The sequence below is a fragment of the Heterodontus francisci genome, chromosome 7 (assembly GCF_036365525.1).
Source record: "Heterodontus francisci isolate sHetFra1 chromosome 7, sHetFra1.hap1, whole genome shotgun sequence".
Classification (NCBI taxonomy): domain Eukaryota; kingdom Metazoa; phylum Chordata; class Chondrichthyes; order Heterodontiformes; family Heterodontidae; genus Heterodontus; species Heterodontus francisci.
In genome coordinates, this window is record NC_090377.1 from 66,272,255 (window position 1) to 66,298,932 (window position 26,678).

At 43.6% G+C, this 26,678-nt stretch overlaps 2 protein-coding genes across 5 annotated transcripts in view; one reads left to right on the forward strand and one right to left on the reverse strand.

The window, feature by feature from the left end:
• arl6ip6 (ADP-ribosylation factor-like 6 interacting protein 6) overlaps nucleotides 1–22,607 on the reverse strand; it is a 53,002-nt gene extending 30,395 nt beyond the window's left edge. The window contains exons 1-4 of one of the 2 annotated variants that reach the window (XM_068035319.1): nucleotides 22,076–22,607; nucleotides 21,917–21,970; nucleotides 21,691–21,823; nucleotides 10,639–11,378 (exon numbers count right to left, since the gene is read on the reverse strand). In XM_068035319.1, coding sequence (XP_067891420.1) covers nucleotides 11,144–11,378; nucleotides 21,691–21,823; nucleotides 21,917–21,970; nucleotides 22,076–22,397 — 744 coding nt within the window. In that variant the 5' untranslated portion in view covers nucleotides 22,398–22,607 and the 3' untranslated portion in view covers nucleotides 10,639–11,143. Of the gene's footprint in view, nucleotides 1–10,638; nucleotides 11,379–21,690; nucleotides 21,824–21,916; nucleotides 21,971–22,075 lie in introns of those variants that run through there. The other variant, XM_068035320.1, reaches the window with a different exon arrangement.
• A 139-nt stretch (nucleotides 22,608–22,746) lies between these two features.
• The window catches only part of prpf40a (PRP40 pre-mRNA processing factor 40 homolog A), a 101,037-nt gene continuing 97,105 nt past the window's right edge, over nucleotides 22,747–26,678 (forward strand). For 2 of the 3 annotated variants that reach the window (XM_068035316.1, XM_068035318.1), the window contains exon 1: nucleotides 22,747–22,849. In XM_068035316.1, coding sequence (XP_067891417.1) covers nucleotides 22,847–22,849 — 3 coding nt within the window. In that variant the 5' untranslated portion in view covers nucleotides 22,747–22,846. The remainder of the gene's footprint in view (nucleotides 22,850–26,678) is intronic. The other variant, XM_068035317.1, reaches the window with a different exon arrangement.

Sequence of the window (26,678 nt, forward strand, 5' to 3'; positions counted from 1 at the left end):
TTGGTTCATTTACAATTATAATTAGAGGAACAGTGAGCAAGTGCTCACTGAGGTGGCAAGCTAAATCATTGTGTTAAAAGAATAAACCCTGTTGCAGTCAAACCAGAGAATCACAGCATCACAGAATAATACAGTGCAGAAGAGGCTCTTCGGCCCATCGAGTCTGCACAGATGCATTAAAGACACCTGACCTGTCTACCTTATCCCATTTTCCAGCACTTGGCCCATAGCCTTGAATGTTTTGACGTGTCAAGTGCTCATCCAGGTACTTTTTAAAGGATGTGAGGCAACCCGTCTCTACCACCCTCCCAGGCAGTGCATTCCAGACCGTCACCAGCCTCTGGGTAAAAAAGTTCTTCCTCAAATCCCCCTTAAACCTCCTGCCCCTCACCTTAAACATGTGTCCCCTCATAACTGACCATTCAACTAAGGGGAACAGCTGCTCCCTATCCACCCTGTCCATGCCCCTCATAATCTTGTACACCTCAATCAGGTCACCCCTCAGTCTTCTCTGCTCCAGCGAAAACAACCCAAGCCTATCCAACCTCTCTTCATAGCTTAAATGTTCCATCCCAGGCAACATCCTGGTGAATCGCCTCTGCACCCCCTCCAGTGCAATCACATCCTTCCTATAATGTGGCCACCAGAATTGCACACAGTACTCCAGCTGTGGCCTTACCAAAGTTCTATACAACTCCAACATGACCTCCCTGCTTTTAGTAATCTATGCCTCGATTGATAAAGGCAAGTGTCCCATATGCCTTTTTCACCACCCTATTAACCTGCCCTTCTGCCTTCAGAGATCTATGGACAAACACGCCAAGGTCCCTTTGTTCCTCGGAACTTCCCAGTGTCAGGCCATTCATTGAATACTTCCGTGTCACATTACTCCTTCCAAAGTGTATCACCTCACACTTTTCAGCGTTAAATGCCATCTGCCACTTTTTTGTCCATTTGACCATCTCGTCTATATCTTCCTGTAACTCAAGACACTCAACCTCACTGTTAACCACTCTGCCAATCTTTGTGTCATCCGCGAACTTACTGATCCTACCCCCCACATAGTCATCTATGTCATTTATATAAATGACAAACAATAGGGGACCCAGCACAGATCCCTGTGGTACGCCACTGGACACTGGCTTCCATTCACCAAAACAGCCATCTGTCAGCACTCTCTGTCTCCTACAGCTAAGCCAATTTTGAATCCACCTTATCAAGTTACCCTGTATCCCATGTGCATTTGCTTTCTTGATAAGTCTCCCATGTGGGACCTTGTCAAAGGCTTTGCTGAAATCCATGTAAACTACATCAATTGCACTACCCTCATCTACACACCTGGTCACATGCTCAGAAAATTCAATCAAATTTGTTAGGCATGACCTCCCTCTGACAAAGCCATGCTGACTATTCCTAATCAAATTTTGCCTCTCCAAGTGGAGATAGATTCTCTCCTTCAGAATTTGCTCCAATAGTTTCCCTACCACTGACGTGAGACTCACTGGTCTGTAGTTCCCTGGCTTATCTTTACAACCTTTCTTCAATAGTGGGACCAAATTAGCTGTTCTCCAGTCCTCTGGCACCTCCCCCGTGGCCAGAGAGGAATTAAAAATTTGGGTCAGAGCCCCTGCAATCTCCACCCTCGCCTCCCACAGCATCCTGGGACACAAATCGTCTGGACCTGGAGATTTGTCCACTTTTAAGCCTGCCAAAACCTCCAATACCTTGTCATTCCCTATGATAATTTGCTCAAGAACCTCACAGTCTCTCTCTCTGAGTTTCATATCTACATCCTCATTCTCTTGGGTGAAGACAGATGTGAAGTATTCGTTCAACACCCTACCAATGTCCTCTGGCTCCACCCACAGATTTCCCCATTGGTCCCTAATGGGTCCTACTCTTTCCCTGGTTATCCTCTTCCCATTGATATACTTACAGAATATCTTGGGATTTTCCCTACTTTTACCAGCCAAAGCTTTCTCATGTCCCCTCTTTTCTCTCCTAATTGCTTTCTTAAGCTCCATCCTACACTTTCTGTACTCCACTAATGCTTCCGTTGATTTGCTCTCCTTGTATTTGCTAAAAGCCTCTCTTTTCCTTCTCATCGTACCCTGAAAGTTTCTGGTCATCCATGGTTCTCTAAGCTTGTTGCTCCTATTACCCTAGAGGGAACATGTTGGGGCCTGTACACTCCCCATTTCCTTTTTGAATGCCCCCCACTGCTCTTCTGTAGATTTCCCAACAAGTAACTCTTTCCAGTCTACCGTGGTCAGATCCTGCCTAATTTTACTAAAATTCGCTCTCCCCAAATCTATTTTTGCAACTTGTCTATTTCTTTCTCCATAACAAGCTTAAATTGTCGCTATCACCAAAATGCTCCCCCACCAACACATCAACCACCTGTCCGGCTTCATTCCCCAGAATTAGGTCCAGCACTGCACCCTCCCTTGTTGGATCCTCTACATATTGAGCTAAAAAGTTCTCCTGTATACATTTTAAGAACTCCACTCCCTTAACACGATGACTATCCCAATGAATGTTGGGAAAGTTGAAATCACCTAATATAATTACCCTATTATTAATTTTACACACCTCTGCGAATTGCGCATATATTTGCTCCTCAATTTCCCGCCTACTATCTGAGGGTCTATAATAAACACCTAGCAATGTGGCTGTCCCTTTTTTATTCCTAAACTCTACCCATAAAGCTTCATTTGATGCCCCCTCCAAGATGTCATCTCTCCTTACTGCAGTAACTGACTCCTTAACTAATATTGCAATGCCCCCTCCTCTGTCTCGCCTGAAAATTCTAAATCCCAGGATATTGAGCTGTCAATCCTGCCCCTCCCACAACCATGTCTCTTGTGATGGCTACTATATCACAATTCCACGTGTCAATCCTTGCCCTTAACTCAACTATTCTCCTATTTCTATACTCGCTAGCATGTGGCACTGGGAGTAATCCAGAGATTACAACCTGAGAGGTCCTCCTTTTTAGTCTGCTGCCTAACTCCCTGAATTCTTGATGCAAGACCTCATTCCTCTTTCTACCTATGTCATTGGTACCAACATGTACCATGACCTCTGCCTTATCACCCTCCCCCTTCAGGATGCCCTGCAGTCGTTCAGTGACATCCCGGACCCTGGCACCAGGGAAGCAACACACCATCCTGGAATCACGTTGATGTCCACAGTAGTGCCTATCTGTTCCCCTGACTATAGAATCCCCTATTACTATTGCTCTTCCTCTCTTTCCCCCTTCCTGTGCAGACAGGCTGCTTGTGGTGCCAGAAGCTTGGCTCTGTCCGCACTCCCTGGAGGAACCAGCCTCATCAGCCTCCAAAATAGAATACCGATTTGCAAGCGGGACCTCAGGGGACTCCTGAACTACCTGCCTGATTTTCTTGGACTGCCTGGTGGTCACCCATTCCCTTCCTTCCTCAAGTCCCTTCAGCTGTGGTGTGACCACCTCTCTATACGTGCTATCTACGCTGCTCTCAGACTCAAGGATGCTCCACAGTGTTTCCAGCCGCCGTTCCAGCTCTGAAACCCGAGCTTCCAGGAGCTGCAGCTGGACACACTTCCTGCACACATGCTGGGCCCGGGACTGGAAATGTTCCCGGATTCCCACATGCAGCAACAGGAGCAAACCACGGCTTTAAGCTCTCCTGCCATGACTAAACCCTTTAAATTTAAAACTTTAGAAGACTATTATAATAAAAAAAAATCAACTAAGTCTTGCTAAAACAATGACTTACAATTCAATCCAGTTTGAAAAATACCCACCAGGACTTACTCACCAGTCAGCTGTGCTCTTTGGAAACTCGTGGCTCCCCTCACGCTCTTTGAGGACCGGTAGGAAATGAAAGGAGCTCCTCGTTCCCTCCTCACCGAACTCCCTCAGTCACAAAACTCCTACTTTAGCACTCTAATGCATCCCCAAGTCAGCACTCCAGTGCAAACGAAGTCAGCACTGTAAGATGGCCCACTTTTATACTGTCTGACTCTAGCCCCTGAAAACTGGTTTAAGCCAGTTATCTAATTAACAAGGTGCAGCTGCAAGCAGAGCCTGAGTGAACTCTGTTTAAAGCTGGTCTAAAACTCACCTTCTCCAACCCAAACAGCAACTGTTAAGTTATTTTGCTAAATAAAAGACTAGACTTTAGATAAAACTACCTTAATTACCCTCAGTTACAAAACTCCCACTTTAGCACTCCAATGCAGCCCCAAGTCAGCACTCCAGTGCAAACGAAGGGGCAAAAGGGGAGCCCGAGGCCCCTTCCTCACCTGGTCGTAACACTGTCACTTGCCACTTAAATGCCATTCGTTCCACACGTCAGTCCAAGACTGAATGTTGTCCAGGTCTTGCTGCATCCTGGCACAGATTGCTTCAGTATCTGAGGAATTACAAATGGGACTAAACTCTATGCAATCATCAGGAAACATCCCCACTTCTAACAGTATGATGGAGGAAAGACCATTAATGGGGCAGCTAAAGATGGTTGGGCCCAGGACACTACTCAGACACTCCTGCAGCAATGTCCTGGGGCTGAGATGACTGTAATACTTACAAAAGAAAAGCACTGATACAGAATTTCTTAGAACTTTTCGGTGAAAGAGCTGAATCTATGGTCAACAATTTAGGTGTAGCACATACCCTAAATCAGCTGAAGGTGGTGTAACTGAGATTGTAGGAATTATTGGCAATTTTCTTTTTGAATTTTTCAAAATTTCTGACCTGTGCCTCGCTCCCCACAAAATGTTCAGAAACACAAAGCAGCAAGGATGGCCTTCCTAATGAGTATTCCTCTATTCAGCATAATAATGAAAGAGACTCTGTTATGACTGAGGCGAGAGGAGTGCACTGTCTTTTCTCGTTCCACTTCGCCACAGTTCACGACATATATTTAAATGCTTACCCAGCTACCGAAGTGGGGTTCGTGGGGCACTGGCACCAGTACTGGGGAAAGTGGGGGCTGTCCCGTTGGGATGCTCTGCAACTGAACCGTGCTGGGACCAGTCTTCTATCAAACCTATAACGAGGGAAGTAGAGAGGGCTTTAAACTAAACAAGGGGGGGGGGGGGGGAGAGGGATCAAGCTTGGGTAGATGTAGCAAATCAAGGGGTAGAGTCAAGGCAGGAGAGCAGAATCGTAACATGGGAAATGAAGGTCAGAGAATAACAGGAAAGGACAGAGAAAAATCCTAAGAACACACCAACAGTCAAGACTAGCTGTTACAAAGATAAGAAAAAGACAAAACTGAAGGCTCTGTATCTGAATGCACGTCGCATTCATAATAAAGTAGATGAACTGATCACATTGAAGTAAATAAATACGATCTAATAATCATTACAGAGACATGGCTGCAGGATGACAAGGATTGGGTGGCACAGTGGCGAGCACCGCAGCCTCACAGCTCCAGCAACCCAGGTTCGATTCTGGGTACTGCCTGCGTGGAGTTTGCAAGTTCTCCCTGTGACTGCATGGGTTTCCGCCGGGTGCTCCGGTTTCCTCCCACAGCCAAAGACTTGCAGGTTGATAGGTAAATTGGCCATTGTAAATTGCCCCTAGTGTAGGTAGGTGGTAGGAGAATTGTGGGGTTGTGGTAGGGAATATGGGATTAATGTAGGATTAGTATAAATGGGTGGTTGATGGTCGGCACAAACTCGGTGGGCCGAAGGGCCTGTTTCACTGCTGTATCTCTAAATAAATAAATATTAAGGGGTATATAACTTTCAAGAAGAATAGGAAGCTAGGGAAAGGTGGACGTTTTTTTTTTATTCATTCATGGCAAGTGGGCGTCACTGGCTATGCCAGCATTTATTGCCCATCTCTAATTGCCCTCGAGAAGGTGGTGGTGGACAGCCTTCTTGAACCGCTGCAGTCCATGTGAGGTAGGTACACCCACAATGCTGTTAGGGAGTTCCAGGATTTTGACCCAGCGACAGCAAAGGAATGGCAATATAGTTCCAAGTCAGGATGGTGTGTGACTTGGACGGGAACTTGCAGGTGGTGATGTTCCCATGAATCTGCTGCTCTTGTCCTTCGAGGTGGTAGAGGTCGTGGGTTTGGAAGGTGCTGTCTAAGAAGCCTTGGTGCATTGCTGCAGTGCACCTTGTAGATGGTACACACTTCTGCCACTGTGCTTTGGTGGTGGAGCGAGTGAATGTTTGTGGATGGTGTGCCAATAAAGCGGGCTGCTTTGTCCTGGATGGTGTCGAGCTTCTCCAGTGTTGTTGGAGCTGCACCCATCCAGACAAGTGGAGCGTATTCCATCACACTCCTGACTAGTGCCTTGTAGATGGTGGACAGGCTTTGGGGAGTCAGGAGATGAGTTACTCGCTGCAGGATTCCTAGCCTCTGACCTGCTCTTGTAGCCACGGTATTTATATGGCTACTCCAGTTCAGTTTCTGGTCAATGGTAGCCCCTAGGATGTTGATAGTGGGGGATTCAGCGATGGTAATGCCATTGAATGTCAAGGGGAGATGGCTAGATTCTCTCTTGTTGGAGATGGTCATTGCCTGGCACTTGTGTGGTACAAATGTTACTTGCCATTTATCAGCCCAAGCCTGGATATTGTCCAGGTCTTGCTGCATTTCTACACGGACTACTTCAGTATCTGAGGAGTCACGAATAGTGCTGAACATTGTGCAATCATCAGCGAACATCCCCACTTCTGACCTTATGATTGAAGGAAGGTCATTGATGAAGCAGCTGAAGTTGGTTGGGCCTAGGACACTACCCTGAGGAACTCCTGCAGTGATGTCCTGGAGCTCAGATGATTGACCTCCAACAACCACAGCCATCATCCTTTGCGCTAGGTATGATTCTAACCAGAGAGTTTTCCCCCTGATTCCCAATGACTCCAGTTTTGCTGGGGCTCCTTGATGCCATACTTGATGTCAAGGACAGTCATTTTCACCTCACCTCGAGTTCAGCTCTTTTGTCCATGTTTGAACCAAGGCTGTAATAGGTCAGGTGCTGAGCAGCCCTGTCAGAACCCAAACTGGGTATCACTGAGCAGGTTATTGCTAAGCAAGTGCTGCTTGATGGCACTGTTGATGACACCTTCCATCACTTTGCTGATGATTAAGAGTAGACTGATGGGGCGTTAATAGGCCGGGTTGGACTTGTTCTGCTTTGTGTGTACCGGACATACCTGGGCAATTTTCCACATTGCCGGGTAGATGCCAGTGTTGTAGCTATACTGGAACAGCTTGGCTAGGGGTGCGGCTAGTTCTGGAGCACAGGTCTTCAGTACTATTGCCGGAATATTGTCAGGACCCATAGTCTTTGCAGTATCCAGCGCCTTCAGTCGTTTCTTGATATCATGCGGAGTGAATCGAATTGGCTGAAGTCTGGCATCTGTAGTGCTGGGGACTTCAGGAGGGGACCGAGATGGATCATCAACTCGGCACTTCTGGCTGAAGATTGTTGCAAATGCTTCAGCCTTATCTTTCCCACTGATGTGCTGGGCTCCCCCATCATTGAGGATGGGGATATGTGGGGATTTGTGGAGCCACCTCCTCCAGTTAGTTGTTTAATTGTCCACCACCATTCATGGCTGGATGTGGCAGGACTGCAGAGCTTAGATCTGATCCGTTAGTTCTGGGATCGCTTAGTTCTGTCTATTGCATGCTGCTTATGCAGTTTGGCATGCAAGTAGTCCTGGGTTGTAGCTTCACCAGGTTGACACCTCATTTTGCTGCTCCTGGCATGCCCTCCTGCACTCTTCATTGAACCAGGGTTGGTCTCCTGGCTTGACGATAATGGTAGAGTGGGAGATATGCCAGGCCATGAGGTTACAGATTGTGGATGAGTACAATTCTGCTGCTGCTGATGGCCCACAGCGCCTCATGGATGCCCAGATCCCTGTTAATCAAGGATAGCATTGGTGCAATAGTTAGAGATGATCTTGGTTCAGGAGATCAGGATGTAGAATCGATTTGGCTGGAGATGAGGAATAGTAGCGGAAAGAAGTCCCTAGTGGGAGTGGTCGACAGGCCCCCAAACAGTAACCACAATGCAAGACGAAGCATCCAAGAAGAAATATTGGGTGCTTGTGATAAAGGGATAGCTAAAATCATGGGTGGTTTTAATCTACATATAAACTGGAAAAATCAGATTAGCAATAGTAGTCCGGATGAGGAGCTCATAGAATGTTTTCAAGATAGTTTCTTAGAGCAACATGTTCTGGAACCAGAGAGCAGGTTAGATTAGACTTGGTATTGTGTAATGTGACAGGATTAACTAATGACCTGAGTAAAGGCACCTCTAGGTAGCACCGACCACAATATGATTGAATTTTACATCCAGTTTGAAAGAGAGAGGACTGGGTCCAGGAATAGTATTTTAAACTTAAATAAGAGCAACTATATGGGCATGAAAGGTGAGCTAACTGAAGTGAACTGGGTTACTGGGCTCGAAGACAGATCAATAGAAAAGCAGTGGCAGACATTTAAGGGGATATTTCAGAATAAGTATGTTCTTATTACAAAGAAAAATTCTAAGGGGAGGACTCACCCCATCCGTGGTTAGCAAAAGGAGGAAAGCATCAAACGTAAGGAAAAACCATATAATTGTGCAAAGATGAGTGGCAGGTCAGATGATTGGTCAGAATATCAAGAACGGCAGAGAATGACTAAAAGATTAATCGAGAAAGAAATTAGAGTATGAGAAGAAGCTAGTAAGAAATGTAAAAACGGATAGCAAGAGTTTCTACAGGTATTTGAAAAGAAAAAAGGTAAAGTGAGTGTAGGTCCTCTAGAGAGTGAGAATGGGACTTAATAGTAGATATAAAGGAAATGGCAGATGAAACAAATGAATATTTTGCTTCTGTCTTCACTATAGAGGATACAAACATTCCAGTAATAGCTGTAAATCAGGAGGTGGAAGAGAGGAACTTGGTAAAATTACAATCACCAGGGAAGCGGTACCGAGCAAACTAATGGAGCTGTGGGCTGCCAAGTCCTAATGGGCTTCATCCTCGGGTCTTAAAAGAGGTGGCTAATGAGGTAATAGATGCGTTGGTATTAATTTTTCAAAATTCGCTGGATTCTGGAAAGGTTCCATCAGACTGGAAAATAGCAAATATAACCCCTCTATTCCAGAAGTGGGAGGAGGCAGGGCAGGAGGCAGAAAACAAGTAACTATAGCCCAGTGAGCTTTATGTCTGTTGTGGGGAAGGTGTTAGAATTGATCATTAAGGAGGCTATAGCTGGGCACTTAGAAAAACTCAAGGTAATCGAGAATAGACAGTAAGGTTTTGTGAAAGGGAAATCATGTTTAATCAATTTAATGGAGTTCTTTGAAGGAGTAACATGTGCTGTGGATAAAGGGGAGCCCGTTAATGTACTGCGATTTCCAGAAGGCATTTGACAAGGTGCCACATCAAAGGTCATTGTGCAAAGTAGGAGCTCATGGTGTCGGGGTAACATATGAGCATGGACAGAAGATTGGCTGGCTGGCAGAAAACAGAAAGTATGCATAAATGGCGCCTTTTCTGATTGGCAGGATGTGACGAGTGGAGTCCCGCAGGGGTCTGTGCTCGGGCCTCAAATTTTTACAATTTATATCAATGACTTAAATGAGGGGAGCAATGGCATGGCAGCTAAATTTGCAGATGACACAAAGATAGGTAGGAAAGTATGATGTGAAGAGGACATAAGGAGGTTGCAACCTGTACAGATAGGTTGAGTGAGTGAGCAAAAATCTGGCAGATGGAGTATAATGTGGGAAAATGTGAAGTTGTTCACTTTAGCAGGAGGAATAAAAAAAGCACAGTATTTCTTAAACAGGGAACTACTGCAGAATTCTGAGGTGCAGAGGGATCTAGGTGTTCTGGTGCATGAGTCACAAAAGGTTAGTTTGCAGGTACAGCAAGTAATAAAGAAGGCTAATGGAATGCTATCCTTTATTATGAGAGGAACTGAAAATAAAAGTGAGGATGTTATTGTTCAGTTGTACAGAGCATTGGTGAGACCACATCTCGAATACTGTGCGCAGTTTTGGTCGCCTTATTTAATGAAGGATGTGTATGCATTGGAGGCGGTTCAGAGGTGGTTTACTGGATTGATACCTGGAATGAGCGGGTTGTCTCTGAGGAAAGGTTGGTCAGACTGGGCTTGTTTTCACTGGCGTTTAGAAGAGTGAGGTGAGACTTGATTGAAGTACACAAGATCCTGAACAGTCATGACAGGGTGAATGTGGAGGGGATGTTTCCTCTTATGGGTCCAGAACTCGGGGGACACTGTTTGAAAATTAGGGGTCACCCTTTTAGGAGAGAGACGAGGAGAAATATTTTCTGATGGTTGTGTGACTTTAGAATTCTCGGCCTCAGAAGGTGGCGGAGGTGGGGTCATTGACTATTTTTAAGGTGGATATAGATAGATTCTTGTTAGGCAAGGGAATCAACGATTATCGGGGGTAGATGGGAGTGTGGAATTCAAGACAGAACCAGATCAGCCATGATCTTATTAAATGGCGGAGCAGGCTCGACAGGCTGAATGGCCTGCTTCTACTCTTAATACGTATGACCATACCATACGACCAATCATATACTCTACTCTTTTCCCCCGATAAAATACACCAACCAGGTTTCTCTAATAAACAACAAAATTATCGGTTTATTATAAAACAAGATTTATTCAGTTACCAAGCAAAGCATCAACACACAGATTGAAATTTGAAAGTTCCCTTTTTACCTTAGGTCCACACACACACTTTAACTGAAAAAGAGAGGGTTTTCTTTGCAGAGCACTTTTACAAAAAAAAACAAAAAAAACTTTGGCCAAATACTTGTTAATTCTTGAAGAAAACTGATGAGATATGTTGTGTCCCAAAATGGCATGGAGTCTGGCATCCGGGTACACGTAGACGAGTCACAGGGATCTTTTCTGGAGCAGTTCAGCAGGTGGTGTCAAGAATTAATCTGGCAAACTTCCCAGGAGCTCCTCAGGAGAAATGCGGCATTTCACAGAGACAAGAGAAAGGAGGAAAGCTGGGTGTTTCTTTCTTGGCAGGTTGATCGCCAACTGCTTTCAAAAAACACAATACACACTCCAACTGAACCAAAACAATATCTCAGGAGCAAAAACCAAACAGCAAGTCAGAACCTCCTGATCCTCATAAATCATGACAGGTCATTTCTCTGTAAACATCTCCCCCAAGTCACCAAGGTTTCCGTTGTTTATTGAGCTTAAGGCATGTGACTTCCAGTAAATGTTGTTTTCAAACAAGACTTGAAGTGTTCTTCCGGCAACCTCTTTGGAAAAAAAACAAGGTCCAACATCTATGATAAAAGCAAAATACTGCAGATGCTGGAAATCTGAAATAAAAACAAGAAATGCTGGAAATACCCAGCAGGTCTGGCAGCATCTGTGGAGAGAGAAGCAGAGTTAACGTTTCAGGTCAGTGACCCTTCATCAAAACCAACATCTATGAAATTAGTTCAGGTCTCAAAAGAATCCATCTCCACAATTCTAACACACGAATCCTCATAAAAATTTTTCAAAAGGCACCATCGTATCAACTCTGACAGTGAGACACCTTGGCAGAAGACAGCAGCCCTTCTGCTATTACCCCTACTTGCAGCACTACAATTTGCGCTTATTTTACATTCTGGCGTAAGTAAATGAGGTCCGCAGAACATATGGATTTTCCTTTCTGTCAGTCAGATTGGGGCTGAAACTGGCATAAATTTCTGCACAAGTGTGATGCAGGAAATTCAGGGCATCTGTGCCAATAACATGCAACTGCAAAGGTTTTGACATTTAAAAAGGTGTTCTGACAGAATATTGATTCAGGCAACCTAATAAACTCTTTAATGGACAAGTTAAAAAAGATTTGAAATCCCAGTCCTCATTTTAACACTACCAATAAATTGCCTAACCATCTTCATAACATTCCTGCTGTCAGAATATATACGTTCTATGAGCTCGACAATGGCAATAAAGTTTAGATTTTAAAAATGCACTTGGATGCCATATGCATTCAATTCTTAAAAAGATAAAAAGGTTACATTTCCAATATCCTAGGTTATTCAGAAATAATTGAGATGGATACTTAATCTTGTAATTGAAAACTGTTAATTTTATTTGTAAGCTTTGTAAACTAACTTCAAATCAAATTGTAGATTATTTCACCTATGCTATTGTCAGATTATTGCAATGAGCCTGGATTCCAAAACAGCAACTGAGGCAATGTACCTGTGCATCAGCAAATCACATTTATGTCAAAACCAACAAACCAATCAGAACTTTGAAAGTTTATTATAAAATAGAATTGGACAAGTCTATTGAACATAAAAGCAATCATTCATTTTAACAGTTTTCAGAAAATAAATGAAAACTGTAAACTAGTTGGACATATACATCAAAGGGTTCAAATCAGCAGAGAAAGATTTGTGATGACTGCAATAATTAGCATTAAAATGTTTTGAGATTTAGATTCACAGAATACTGGAGATGTATAGGACGCCAGTTAGTCTCCCCTGAAGAAAAATATGGATTCAAGTTTTACATGCAAGCCCCTCATGCATCTCAGCTCTGACAAAGGATGTGCAACTACTTTTTAATCTATAATTTATTTGGACAAATATTGATGGATCTGCTTTTATTTCTGGGATTTTCTGTTTTTATTTTAGTTTACAATGTTTGCAGTTTTTTTTAAAGTATCATCTAACAACATTCCAGCAGTATGGCATATTGGGTTGAAATCTGTTGGCGCAGCAGGGGTCCCGAAACCGGGCTGGAAAGACTGGGGCGGCCCTATCTCAGCCATTTGGGGGACATCTGCCTCAGGCAATTAACTGCCAGGCGCCAAGGTTCCCGTCTCTTTAAAAGACAGAAGCCCGCCTCCAAGAACTGCTAGCCAATTGAAGGGCTGGCAGCTCTTCAGTCTCAGCAGCAGCACCAGGAATGGTGGCCTCTGCTGAGACTGCACCTAGCTCAGAGAAGCAGCACAGATGTCACTCTTGGTCCAAGCTAAGTGGGGTCAGGGTCGCCGTGGCCTGTCAGGCAGTCCCCGGCTGGGGGGGCCTCAGAGTGCCCAATCAGGGTTTCCAATGCCCACCACCACTCCCACCCCAAGCCTGCAAGGAGGCTGCCAGGTTTTACTGGGAAGTCTCCCCACTTGAGGGCCTCAGTTGGCCTCTGGGCAGGAGGGCCATCCACCACCTTCCCCACCACTGGCAAAATGCCATGGCAGCGGGAACGCAATGGACATACCACACACCCCCAGCCTTCCCTCCCGATTTCACCACCCCACCAGACGTGGATTCACCAAAGTCCGAGGTTTCTCAACAGACTGGAATTTTACCACAAATTCTAGCTCGCAGTTCAGATCCTGGAGGATGCAATGTGGAATCGGTTTAAGGAGGATCCTAGTTGGAAGACTGTGCTTCTGGTAAAGAGAGTCTGCTTTTGTAAGGAGCATTACTTCAACCAGGAGAAAGATCCGAAATTCTCAATGTGACGTGGCAGGTTCAGTGCATGCTGCAGAGCGGCACTTTCCACAAAAGGTCATCACTGCTGGAGGAATGGTATGCAGTGAGATGAAGAGCTCTCTCCTCTCAGCAGGACCCTGGTGTTTTCACATCAGGTCTTCCTCAGTAAGTTAAAGCCCTGCAATCTGATAAGGTCGGAGAGTGTAAGGGGCAGACGGAAGGTGTCTTGTCGGCAGGTGAGATAAGGGCTGAATACAATCTCTCATCTTACTTGCCATGTTAATTCTAGAATGGATTATGGTTGTCATTTGAAATAGAAGGGTTCGCAGCAGTGGTACAAGTCCTAGAGGTCACATTGGGGAGCAGGGGTGCGCGCAGGGTGTTAGGACTGTTAATGAAAGGTAGTCATGAGATCTGAACAGCTGTCAAACTACTCGAACTAATCTGCATGCTTAACATGCTGTAAACACTACCTTTGTCATTGACCTATGGCAACAGCAAACGCTTAGTTAACTTGCCCAATGTAGATAGCTGTCTGGGATACATGGGAAGTGTGCAAGTGGTGGGGACTATCCCAGAAATACATAAAAGATACAACTTTTGGCCATTCAGCCCAACCAGTTAATGTCAGTGATTAACCTCTATATGAACAAATAGTTCCAATCACATTTACCGGACCTGTTCCCACATCCCTTTTACCCCGTTTTCTTCATGCAATCCAGTCCTGAATGTTGATCGTTTCCGCCTCAAACTTCTGGGTGAAGAATAACTCTTCTGGTTTGTTCTAAATCTCTTGCATCACATTTGGTATCTACAGTCCCTCTTTCTCAGCTTCTACCTGCGCTGCTTGATCTTTTCATAATTTTTTTAAAAATACTGTAGTGTACTCTAAACTGAAGTTTTAAAATTTTACATAGGCTCATTACTTCTTGGCTTTTATATGCTATGCCTTTAGCTCATATAAAACCTTTTTAACCTGAGGTACTTTGCTTAATCTCCTGTGAACATGTACTCTAAATCCTTCTGCTCTTTCACAGTATGAGTCTACTTCCATTCAGAATATGATTAGTGATTTAAAAAACAAATGCATCACCTCACACTAACTGACATCTACCACCTTTTAAGCCCATTTTCCCATCTTAACAATATCCTTTTTCAGCTTCCTTTTGTCCTCTAAGGAATTAACTAAAGTTTGTATTTTAATATCATCTACAAATTACGACATGATTCTTCCTCCCAGGCCTATATCCAAATCATTGATATACAGTGAATAGAAGTGGCTTGAGAGCTAAGCTATGGAACATCACTTCCAAATATTCTGGAAAAGCTGCCTTGAACACTTATTCTGTTTTCTAACCAATTTTTAATCTAGCTAACTGTTCTCCTACAATTCTATACACATTAATCTGCTCTAATAATCTCCAATGTAGTAGATTGTTAAAGGCTTTCAAAGTCCATGTAGACTACATCAAATGCACTTCTCCCATCAGCAAAAAAACGTCAAGCATGATCGTCCCTTTTGAAATCCATGCTGGCTACTTCTATTTATTTTCTCCTCATCTAGATACGTGGTAATTCAGAAGTATGTAACATTAACTGCTCCAACACGTAACCCTCTGGAATATCACGTACCACATTATTCCAGTCCAAGAAACATTTGTTAAATGTTAACTTTCCTTCTGCCTGCTCTCACTAGCCACCCAACCACATTCCCCTTGATTTCACATGTCATTTTCTTCACCATAACACAATTTCTTTTTGAAAATCCATATAAACCACATCTACTGCATTGCTTTTATCTATCCACTGTTGTTTCTTCAATAAATTCTGAAACGTTGGTAAAGTATTACCTATCATTCAGAAATCTGAATTTTTTTTAACCAAATACATAACAATTGCATCACTTTGAAAAGACTGGTTTATAAATAGGGACTGACTATAAGCATATTCAAAAATGCAAGCACTGCCCATAGGAGTTGTTTATCAGATAATTAATGTAAGAGGGTAGCAGACAAGTGCAAAGTCCATCTGAAAGCAGGGTGACACTTTTCTTCAATCCTCCCTCAAGCTTTCACAGTACTACATTTTTGAAAAAGGAAAACAGTAGTGCTTTTGTCCCATTGATCTGATGACCTTGCACTTATTTATCCTATAGCCTGCTCTTCTAATTTTCTATTAACAGACTATAACCACACAGCATGATCTCCAGAATATATTAACAGCTTGGATTCGGGGGCGGGAGGGTGGGTTCATTGTTTCTATCATAGCAAAAGTTTGCAATGAGCAAAATTCATTGGATTTGCAATAATGCTTGGCAGATGGGATAAAAGGTGATGAACATTTTAGGGGGCAGAATAAGCAAAGTACACAAAATAAATAAACTTTAAAGAGACACTGAGGTTCTGATGTATAAATTTAGATTTAGATTTAGAACATTACAGTGCAGTACAGGCCCTTCGGCCCTCGATGTTGCACCGACCTGTGAAACCATCTGACCTACACTATTCCATTTTCATCCATATGTCTATCCAATGACCACTTAAATGCCCTTAAAGTTGGCGAATCTACTACTGTTGCAGGCAGGACGTTCCACACCCCTACTACTCTCTGCGTAAAGAAACTACCTCTGACATCTGTCCTATATCTTTCACCCCTCAACTTAAAGCTATGTCCCCTCGTGTTTGCCATCATCATCCGAGGAAAAAGACTCTCACTATCCACCCTATCTAACCCTCTGATTATCTTGTATGTCTCTATTAAGTCACCTCTCCTCCTCCTTCTCTCTAACGAAAACAACCCCAAGTCCCTCAGCCTTTCCTCGTAAGACCTTCCCTCCATACCAGGCAACATCCTAGTAAATCTCCTCTGCACCCTTTCCAAAGCTTCCACATCCTTCCTATAATGCGGTGACCAGAACTGCACGCAATACTCAAGGTGCGGCCTCACCAGAGTTTTGTACAGCTGCAGCATGACCTCGTGGCTCCGAAACTCGATCCCCCTACTAATAAAAGCTAACACACCATATGCCTTCTTAACAGCCCTATTAACCTGGGTAGCAACTTTCAGGGATTTATGTACCTGGACACCAAGATCTCTCTGCTCATCTACACTACCAAGAATCTTCCCATTAGCCCAGTACTCTGCATTGCTGTTACTCCTTCCAAAGTGAATCACCTCACACTTCTCCGCATTAAACTCCATTTGCCATCTCTCAGCCCAGCTCTGCAGCCTATATATGTCCCTCTGTACCCTACAACACCCTTCGACACTATCCACAACTCCACCGACCTTCGTGTCATCCGCAAATTTACTAACCCACCCTTCTACACCCTCATCCAGGTCATTTTTAAAAATGACAAACAGCAGTGGCCCCAAAACAGAACCTTGCGGTACACCACTAGTAACTAAACTCCAGGATGAACATTTGCCATCAACCACCACCTTCTTTCAGCTAGCCAATTTCTGATCCAAAGCTCTAAATCACCTTCAACCCCATACTTCCGTATTTTCTGCAATAGCCTACCGTGGGGAACCTTATCAAACGCCTTACTGAAATCCATATACACCACATCCACGGCTTTACCCTCATCCACCTGTTTGGTCACCTTCTCGAAAAACTCAATAAGGTTTGTGAGGCACGACCTACCTTTCACAAAACCGTGCTGACTATTGCAAATGAACTTATTCTTTTCAAGATGATTATAAATCCTATCTCTTATAACCCTTTCCAACATTTTACCCACAACCGAAGTAAGGCTCACAGGTCTATAATTACCAGGACTGTCTCTACTCCCCTTCTTGAACAAGGGGACAACATTTGCTATCCTCCAGTCTTCCGGCACTACTCCTGTCGACAATGACGACATAAAGATCAACAACAACAGCTCTGCAATCTCTTCCCTGGCTTCCCAGAGAATCCTAGGATAAATCCCATCTGGCCCAGGGGACTTATCTATTTTCACACTTTCCAAAATTGCTAACACCTCCTCCTTGTGAATCTCAATCCCATCTAGCCTAGTAGGCTGTATCTCAGTAATCTCCTCGACAACATTTTCTTTCTCTACTGTAAATACTGACGAAAAATATTCATTTAACGCTTCCCCTATCTCCTCTGATTCCACACACAACTTCCCACTACTATCCTTGATTGGCCCTGTTCTAACTCTAGTCATTCTTTTATTCCTGAAATACCTATAGAAAGCCTTAGGGTTTTCTTTGATCCTATCCGCCAATGACTTCTCGTGTCCTCTCCTTGCTCTTCTTATCTCTCCCTTTAGATCCTTCCTGGCTAGCTTGTAACTCTCAAGCGCCCTAACTGAGCCTTCACGTCTCATCCTAACATAAGCCGCCTTCTTCCTCTTGACAAGCGCCTCAACTTCTTTAGTAAACCACGGCTCCCTCGCTCGACAACTTCCTCCCTGCCTGACAGGTACATACTTATCAAGGACACGCATTAGCTGCTCCTTGAATAAGCTCCACATTTCGTTTGTGCCCATCCCCTGCAGTTTCCTTCCCCATCCTACACATCCTAAATCTTGCCTAATCGCGTCATAATTTCCTTTCCCCCAGCTATAATTCTTGCCCTGCGGTATATACCTGTCCCTGCCCATCGCTAAGGTAAACTTAACCGAATTGTGATCACTATCGCCAAAGTGCTCACCTACATCTAAATCGAACACCTGGCCGGGTTCATTACCCAGTACCAAATCCAATGTGGCATCGCCCCTGGTTGGCCTGTCCACTTACTGTGTCAGAAAACCCTCCTGCACACACTGGACAAAAACAGACCCATCTAAAGTACTCGAACTATAGTATTTCCAGTCAATATTTGGAAAGTTAAAGTCCCCCATAACCACTACCCTGTTACTCTCGCTCCTGTCGAGAATCATCTTCGCTATCCTTTCCTCTACATCTCTGGAACTATTCGGAGGTCTATAGAAAACTCCCAACAGGGTGACCTCTCCTCTCCTGTTTCTAACCTCGGCCCATACTACCTCAGTAGACGAGTCCTCAAACGTCCTTTCTGCCGCTGTAATACTTTCCTTGATTAACAATGCCACACCCCCCCCTCTTTTACCCTCTTCTCTGTTCTTACTGAAACATCTAAATCCCGGAACCTGCAACATCCATTCCTGCCCCTGCTCTACCCATGTCTCCGAAATGGCCACAACATCAGGATCCCAGGTACCAACCCATGCTGCAAGCTCACCCACCTTATTCCGGATGCTCCTGGCGTTGAAGTAGACACACTTTAAACCAAGTTCTTGCTTGCCAGTGCCCTCTTGCGTCCCTGTAACCTTATCCCCTACCTCACTGCTCTCAACAGCCTGTACACTGGAACTACAATTTAGGTTCCCATTCCCCTGCTGATTTAGTTTAAATCTTAAGAAGTGGGAGTAAATGATGATATAGGTGCTAACAAAATGTAGACTCATGAGGTACAAAGGCAAAAGAAAGAAATACATGAATAGGATGGGAATAGAGGGATTATGGTCCCCGGAAGTGCAGAAGGTTTTAGTTTAGGCAGGCATCAAGATCGGCGCAGGCTTGGAGGGCCGAATGGCCTGTTCCTGTGCTGTACTGTTCTTTGTTTGTTCTAATTCTGAACTTATACAAATCATTGCATAGGCCAATTAGAATATAGAGCATCTAATTTTGACATTCTACTTTAGGAAGCATAGCAAAGCAATGGAGAGGATGCAAAAGAGATTTTTTTTTATTAAGATACAAAGTTTTCCATTGGAAAATAAAAGTTTAAGAGGAGACTTGATAGGAGTCAAATTGATATTGTTAAATCAGACAAAACTTTTCTCACTAGTTGACAAAATTAAAAAACACACAAATGCAGAGGGCTGCTCGGCTGTCGAATGTCGTTCCACAAATAGTGCTGGAAGCGGAACCTATAATTGCTTTTAAGGTCACACTTCAGATAAAAATGAGAATAGGCTGCACGTGCAAGTGGAACTTTACAGTAAACATGCGGAAAAGCACTGGATTTGCCCCAACTATAACAAGCAGGGTACATTCACTTGTTATTCTATAGTTCTAATTTTAAAGCTGCACATGTTTTTTCCAAATAAAACAGTAGCAAAATAAATAGGCTTCTGTATTTCTTTCTTTGCCTTCTGGTAAAAAAAACAACTGCAAACAAAACTTTCGCATTGCATAAATTGTAGATTTTTAAAAACCCTCTTAAATGCCTCTTAAACTCCAGACAAAAGATATGAAATTGTTCCTCCTTTTGCCTCTAGACTAATATCTATCTCTCCGTTAGTATCTTCCACACTTCTATTTAAATTGTTGCTGCGAGTCTATTAAACGTTCTGCATATCAACACTCTGATGTATTCACTGCACTTAAATTGTGGAAATATGTATGTTAGTTTTTCTTTCTTTGTAAAGAAAACAAGCTTGGTATCACAATCATTACTTTTCATTTCACCTTGTATTTTTCTTACTCTTTTTAGAGCTGGTGGTGTCCTGCATTATGGAGATTGAGAAACCAAGGTGAACAGCCAATTTAAAAAAATTATAGCAGAACTACTATCTATATAAGATACGCATTGAGCATGTCAATAGTATATGTAAAGAGTTGATACTCCCACCAAAAGTGCCCATCACACTTTATCTGTTCAAATCATGGATTCATTCAAATATATGCAGATAGGAAAAGCAACAATAACAAATCACCAACCTACACAAAGCCAACCAAATCACTTGTTTTTTCAGAACTACCAATCAGAAACCAGCAACTGCAAATTAAATCAATTATTTCCATCTTGGGTAAGCAACGGTTTCTCATGTGGGTAACTACTGACATAAAGCTTACATGAAGCATGCATTCAGTTATCAGACATTGATATCACAAAATTTACATTTAGAAGTGTGTGATACTTTAAAATAAAAAAAGCTAGTCATTGGTAATATGAACAGAAATATGCGAAGCAAAAGGTATCCAATGACCCAGGAATCATACCCCTAATTAACCCAAGCATTAATTTCAGGAATGCAGTGCAATTCTATTAGGTTTATTGCACAATGCTTTCTACCGATCATTTACAACAAATGCGAGAAAAATCAGCAATTTTCTGCTCCTATTTAGCACCTTTAATGTAATAAAACTTCACAAGGTGATTCAGAAGCAAGAACAGATGAGAGAAGATTTTATCGGTGACTGCAGGCACAAAGTGTACAAGATGATGAGAGGCATAGATAGAGTGGATAGCCAGAGACTTTTTCCCAGGGCGGAAAGGGCTATCACCAGGGGGCATAATTTTAAGGCGATTGGAGGAAGGTTTAGGGGAGATGTCAGAGGTAGGTTCTTTACACAGAGAGTGGTGGGTGCGTGGAATGCACTGCCAGCGGTGGTAGTAGAAGCAGATACAATAGGGACATTTAAGCGACTCTTGGATAGGTACATGGATGATAGTAGAATGAAGGGTATGTAGGTAGTTTGATCTTAGAGTAGGTTAAAGGGTCAGCACAACATCGTGGGCTGAAGGGCCTGTACTGTTCTATGTTCAAAGTAATAGGTTTTGGGGAACCTTTTGAAGGTGGGAGAGAAAGGCATCAGGAGCAGTGATTCAGAGTCCCAGATAGCTGGTCTGAGACAGCTGAAAACTCAAACACCAAAGGTAGAGTGATGGGAGGAAGGATACCAATGAGGCCAGATTGGGAAAACAAAGGGCGCACTCTAGTATGTACAGTTGAATGAGGTTCTCGAGGCAGGATGAGTCAAGACCACAGAAGGATTTATAAACAACGACAAGGAGTTTGAATTCAACATGCTGGGGGATAGATGAGTAGTTACATACGGCAAGGACAGAGTGAACTTTGCGCAGGTTATGATGTTTCAGATTGAGTTTTGGATGATTCAGATTTTGCAGAGGAAGGACCATAGGAGCTTAGCAAGTGGAGTGTTGAAACTGGAAATGGTGAAGACATGGATGAGAATTGGGGCAGCAGTGGGATGAGGCAACGGCCAGGCAGTCATACCAGATGTGGAAATAGGTAACCTTGATAGAAACACAATGAGATGTGGTTACTGCATTCGTCATCATACACGTATATATACACCACTTCCCCACAGTGGAGGACTCGTATTCATAAACTTGCAATATTATTAGGATGTTTCTGGCCTTGAATCATGCTCTGCCTCTACTTGCCCTAGACTGATATGCAAACTATAAGTTCATCAGCAAATCAATTAGTTTTAAATCTATATTTAATATTAAAAATGATTTACCTAAATCGAGCAGGCGACAGGGGTGTTGGTGGAAACATCCCCGGTTCAAATGAATCAAAATACGTCAACGTCCAGGAGAAACTGCAACATGACAAGCCAGCCATCAAGGCCAAAATCAAAGAACTCCAAAGACCTGAAACAAGCAAAGTTCAGCTGTAAACACAGACCCACACATACCACATGTAAACGGATATATTTAAAAATATCAATTTCAAAGTATCATTACCTAAAATACCAGTCTTGACACCATCCTCACTGTTTTCCTTGTCCCAACGCAAATCTGCAACCACATTTTAAAACGATAAAGTTGAACGTAACTTATAGAGTCCAACGTGAGCGAACTTTTAAAGTTTCCACAAAGAATCAGTTGCATAATAAACAGTACCTTTGAAGATTATGTACATAATCGCTAGAAGAAATGCAACGAACGAGATCATTACGATGCAACACAACATTGAACAGACTCGGGCCGGCCACTTGTTACTCCAAGAATTAACGTACATCCGCGGCGCCAGCACCCAGCTTTGCCTCGTCGTGTTACTCTGCACCGATACAGCGGCGTTAACGAAATCCTTCTGTCCACAAGTACTGGGCGCATCGACTTCCATGGGCTCTTCCCCCAGTTTGCAGGTCACCGCATCCCCACCCTCTGCCCGAGCACCGCGAAAAGAAGCGGGCACTGCATTTCGCTTCACTAACCGCGGCATTGACGATGTTATTTCCCAAACAACTAGGGAGAATCCGACAACAGGAATTGAATGCGCTGAGCAGCACCCGATGGAAACGTTAAACCCAGGAGCACCTCTCTGGAGGAAACTAAAGCTCCTACCCTCCCCCTTCACAGACAGAGATCAGCACCACACCCTCCTCCACAAACCTGACTCTCCGCGTCACCCCACTATTGCTCAGGGTCAATCTAACCTGCTACTGAACGTCCCGCCTCCATCCATCTCCATCTAATCAAGAGGAGGGAATGGGGACAGTACCGCCCTGTGATTGATGCAGCGTGCTGTCAATCAGTGCGACGGTTGCGGGGAAGAGGGTTGGTGTTTGGCTGCACGGTAATCTGTGACCTTTGGCCCTTGCCCCGCCGGGTTGAGCCAGTCGGATCGCGCGTTGCTGCTGTGCGTCTCCAGGGCCGCGCCGGAGCGAGAACATGGTGAGTGCGGGAGCTGGAGCGCGCAGAGCGGGGCCATTGTTGGACCTGAGCCGGGGGTTCGGCTCACAGCCTCACCAGATCCCGGGTGCTGCTGCTAGCGGCTAGGCTTCCTTTCTGTGACTGGGCCGCACAGGGACCTGCAATATGGGCGCGTGTAGTGAGAGGCGGGTGGATGGCGGGGAGTGAGGAGGCCGCGTTGGAGCCCCCGATCACTCGCTTCCTCGCTCGCTGTGTCCATTCATCCAGTCGGCTGGACGGGCGCGGCGCTTCGGAATTTAACAAGCGGTGAACCGGCTTTGTGCAATTATGAATGAATAGGGAAATCTGGGGTGGGGTGTTGGTGAAAATCAGAGTCAGTTCAACTGGATCTTAGTCACATTGCTACACGGAAATTTACAATCTTCACTCTGTCGTTTATTTTATAATAAATGAAAATACAAGTGTTAGCAACAGGGTGTGTAAAGCGATCCCCTGAACTCAGTAACGAGCCGAGGATCCAGGTGATATAAAGTGGCAAAATAAAATGTGCAGATCTCCACTGTCTGAAGCCCCTATTGCTCGTGCCAAATTAGTATACAACATGTTCAGAATTAATTTGTTATAATTTTCTAACTTTTGTGGTAAATGTAGAGATAAAAGTTTATGGAAAGTTGAAATGGATGAAAATAAACCATGTATCTAATATGGTTCAAACTGATCAAAATAATCTTTGTCGACATACTGTAAATTGATATATCTTACTGTACTGAACAAATGTACAATTGAGGTGTATATTTATGTGTATATAAAAAGTAGTATGGTAGTAAATGTCCAGCTAGAATGCATATATACATAGACAGTGACTATCATAGTTTGCATATAATTGTTTGTAATGTACAACCCCAACCACTTCCTTTGCCCCATCATTGGCAGCTACTATTTCAGCTGTCTCGGTCCTAAAGTCTTATATTCCCTCCATGAGCCTCTTTGCCTTTCCACCTCTCTTCTTTCCATTGAGACTTGTTTTAAAACTTATCTCTTTGATCAAACATTTAGTCACCTGTCCTAATGTCTCCTCTGGCTTGGTGTGAATTTTTGTCTGATTATGCTCCTGTGTTGTTTCTTGGGACTAATTACTGTATTAAAGATACTATATAAAATCAAGGTATTGTAGTATTCAGCACACTTGCATATCAGTAATTTATAGTAACCAGCTCAACAAATCAGGCCAGAAGTGCTAAGAGATTGTCCAATATTTCACAGTGCACTGGACTGAGTCAGTATACTAAAAAATAGTGCGTAAATGCAAACTTCGAGTGCATTTACACTCCACTTTTCACAAGATGATGCAGAATAAGAAGGCTATTCGACTGATCATCCATCCGAAATTGATCTAAAATTTCCTCAATGCAACATCACTTGAGGCATGGTACAGGAGGGAGGGCTTTGGATTCTTGGGACGTTGGGACCAGTGGGGCAGAAGGCACCTATTCAAAAGGAATGCGTTGCACCTTAACAGGTCAGGAACCAATGTCCTTGCGGGGAGGTTCACTAGTGTGGTTGGGAAGGGTTTAAACTAAATTGGCGGGGAGGTGGCACCAGGATATTGAAAAAGAGGAACAGGTGCATAAAGGAGTGAATGTGTTGGCAATAACGGAAACGTGGCTTAAAATTGGTGAGGACTGGGCGCTTAATATTCAAGAATACAAAGTGTTGAGAAAAGATAGGGAAGCAGAAAAGGGAGGTGGGGTGGCAGTACTGATTAGGGAAGACATTGTTGTGCTGGAAGGAGAAGATACCCTTGAGGGGACAAAGACAGAATCTATTTGGTTAGAGTTGAGAAGCAAAAAGGAGATGATCATCCTGTGGAGGGTATTGTATAGACCTCCAAATAATGAGACAGAGCAATAGAGGAACAAATCTGCAGGGAAGTCACAAAAATGTGCAGGAACTATAGAGTGGTGATATTGGGGGACTTTAATTATCCAAATATAAATTGGAATAATGTTAGAATAAAGGGAAAGGATGGGGGAGGAATTTCTAAAATGTGTTCAGAAGAGCTTCCTTGACCAGTAGGTTCTTGGTCCAGTTAGGAACGAGGCATTGCTGATCTGGTGCTGGAAAATATGGTGGGCCAAGTGGATCAAGTGTCGGTGGGGGAGCACTTGGGTAAGAGTGATCATTGTGTTATGAGGTTTAGATTAGTAATGGCGAAGAGCAAGGAACAATCTGCAGTAGACCTTCTAAATTGAAAGTGTACTGACTTCAGTGGGATGAGAGGGGATCTAGCCAAGGTAAAATTAAACTGAAGAAAGATAGAAAAAACTGTAATGGAGCAAGTGGTGATCTTTAAGGAGGAGGTATTTCAGGTACAGGCTAGGTACATTCCAACAAGGGTGCACGGTAAGGGAACCAAAGCCAGGACTCCTTGGATGATGAGGGAGATCGAAAATATGATAAAACAAAAAAAGGGGGTGCATGTCAGGTGAATTCTACAAGTGAGAGCCAGGCCAAATACGCTAAGTTGAGAGGGGAAGTGAAGAGGAAAATATGACTGGCAAAGAGACAATATGAGAATAGAATAGCATTTAACATAAAAGGGAACCCAAATATCTTCTACCAGAATGTAAATAGAAAATGCATATAAGGAGGTGAGGTGGAGCCTATTAGGGACTAAGGTGCAGGGCAAGGCTAGAATAATGAGTACTTTGTATCAGTGTTTACTGAGGAAGAGGATGCTGACAAAAGCTGCATAACTAGGGAAGTAGAGAGGGTTTTAAACTGAGTAGTGGGGGCAAGGGATCAAATTTGGAAGATATGGTAAACCAAACAGTAGAGACAAGGCAAGAGAGAAAGGTATTAATATGGGAAATGATAAACAGATGTGGCAGGAAGAGACAGAGCGTACAAATCTAAGTAAATCAACTGATAAGGCTAGAGGTTACAAAAATAATAAAAGGACACAGCTAAAGGCACTGTATCTGAACTCACGTAGCATTCAAAACAAAACAGATGAATTGAGAGCACAAATAGAAATAAATAAGTACGATTTGATAGCCATGACAGAGACATGGCTGCAGGAGGACATAGATTTGGACTTGAATATTGAAGGATACATGGCATTTAGGAAGGACAGGAAGCTAGGAAAAGGTGGAGGGGTAGCTCTGTTAATTAATGATGGTATTAGTGCAATAGAGGGAGGTGACCTAAGTTCAGGAGACCAGAATGTACAAGCAGTTTGGATAGAAATGAGAAATTATAAATGCAAGAAGTCCCTCATGGCAGACTGGTACAAAAGGTGAAGTCACACGGGATCAGAGGTGAGCTGGCAAGATGGATACAGAACTGGCTCGGTCATAGAAGACAGAGGGTAGCAGTGGAAGGGTGCTTTTCTGAATGGAGGGATGTGACTAGTGGTGTTCCGCAGGGATCAGTGCTGGGACCTTTGCTGTTTGTATTATATATAAATGATTTGGAGGAAAATGTAGCTGGTCTGATTAGTAAGTTTGCGAAAAACACAAAGGTTGGTGGAATTGCGGATAGTGATGAGGATTGTCAGAGGATACAGCAGGATATAGATCGGTTGGAGACTTGGGCGGAGAAGTGGCAGATGGAGTTTAATCCGGACAAATGTGAGGTAATGCATTTTGGAAGATCTAATACAGGTGGGAAGTGTACAGTAAATGGCAGTACCCTTAGGAGTATTGACAGGCAGAGAGATCTGGGCGTACAGGTCCACAGGTCACTGAAAGTGGCAACGCAGGTGGATAAGGAAGACAAGAAGGCATACGGCATGCTTGCCTTCATCGGTTGGGGCATAGAGTATAAAAATTGGTAAGTCATGCTGCAG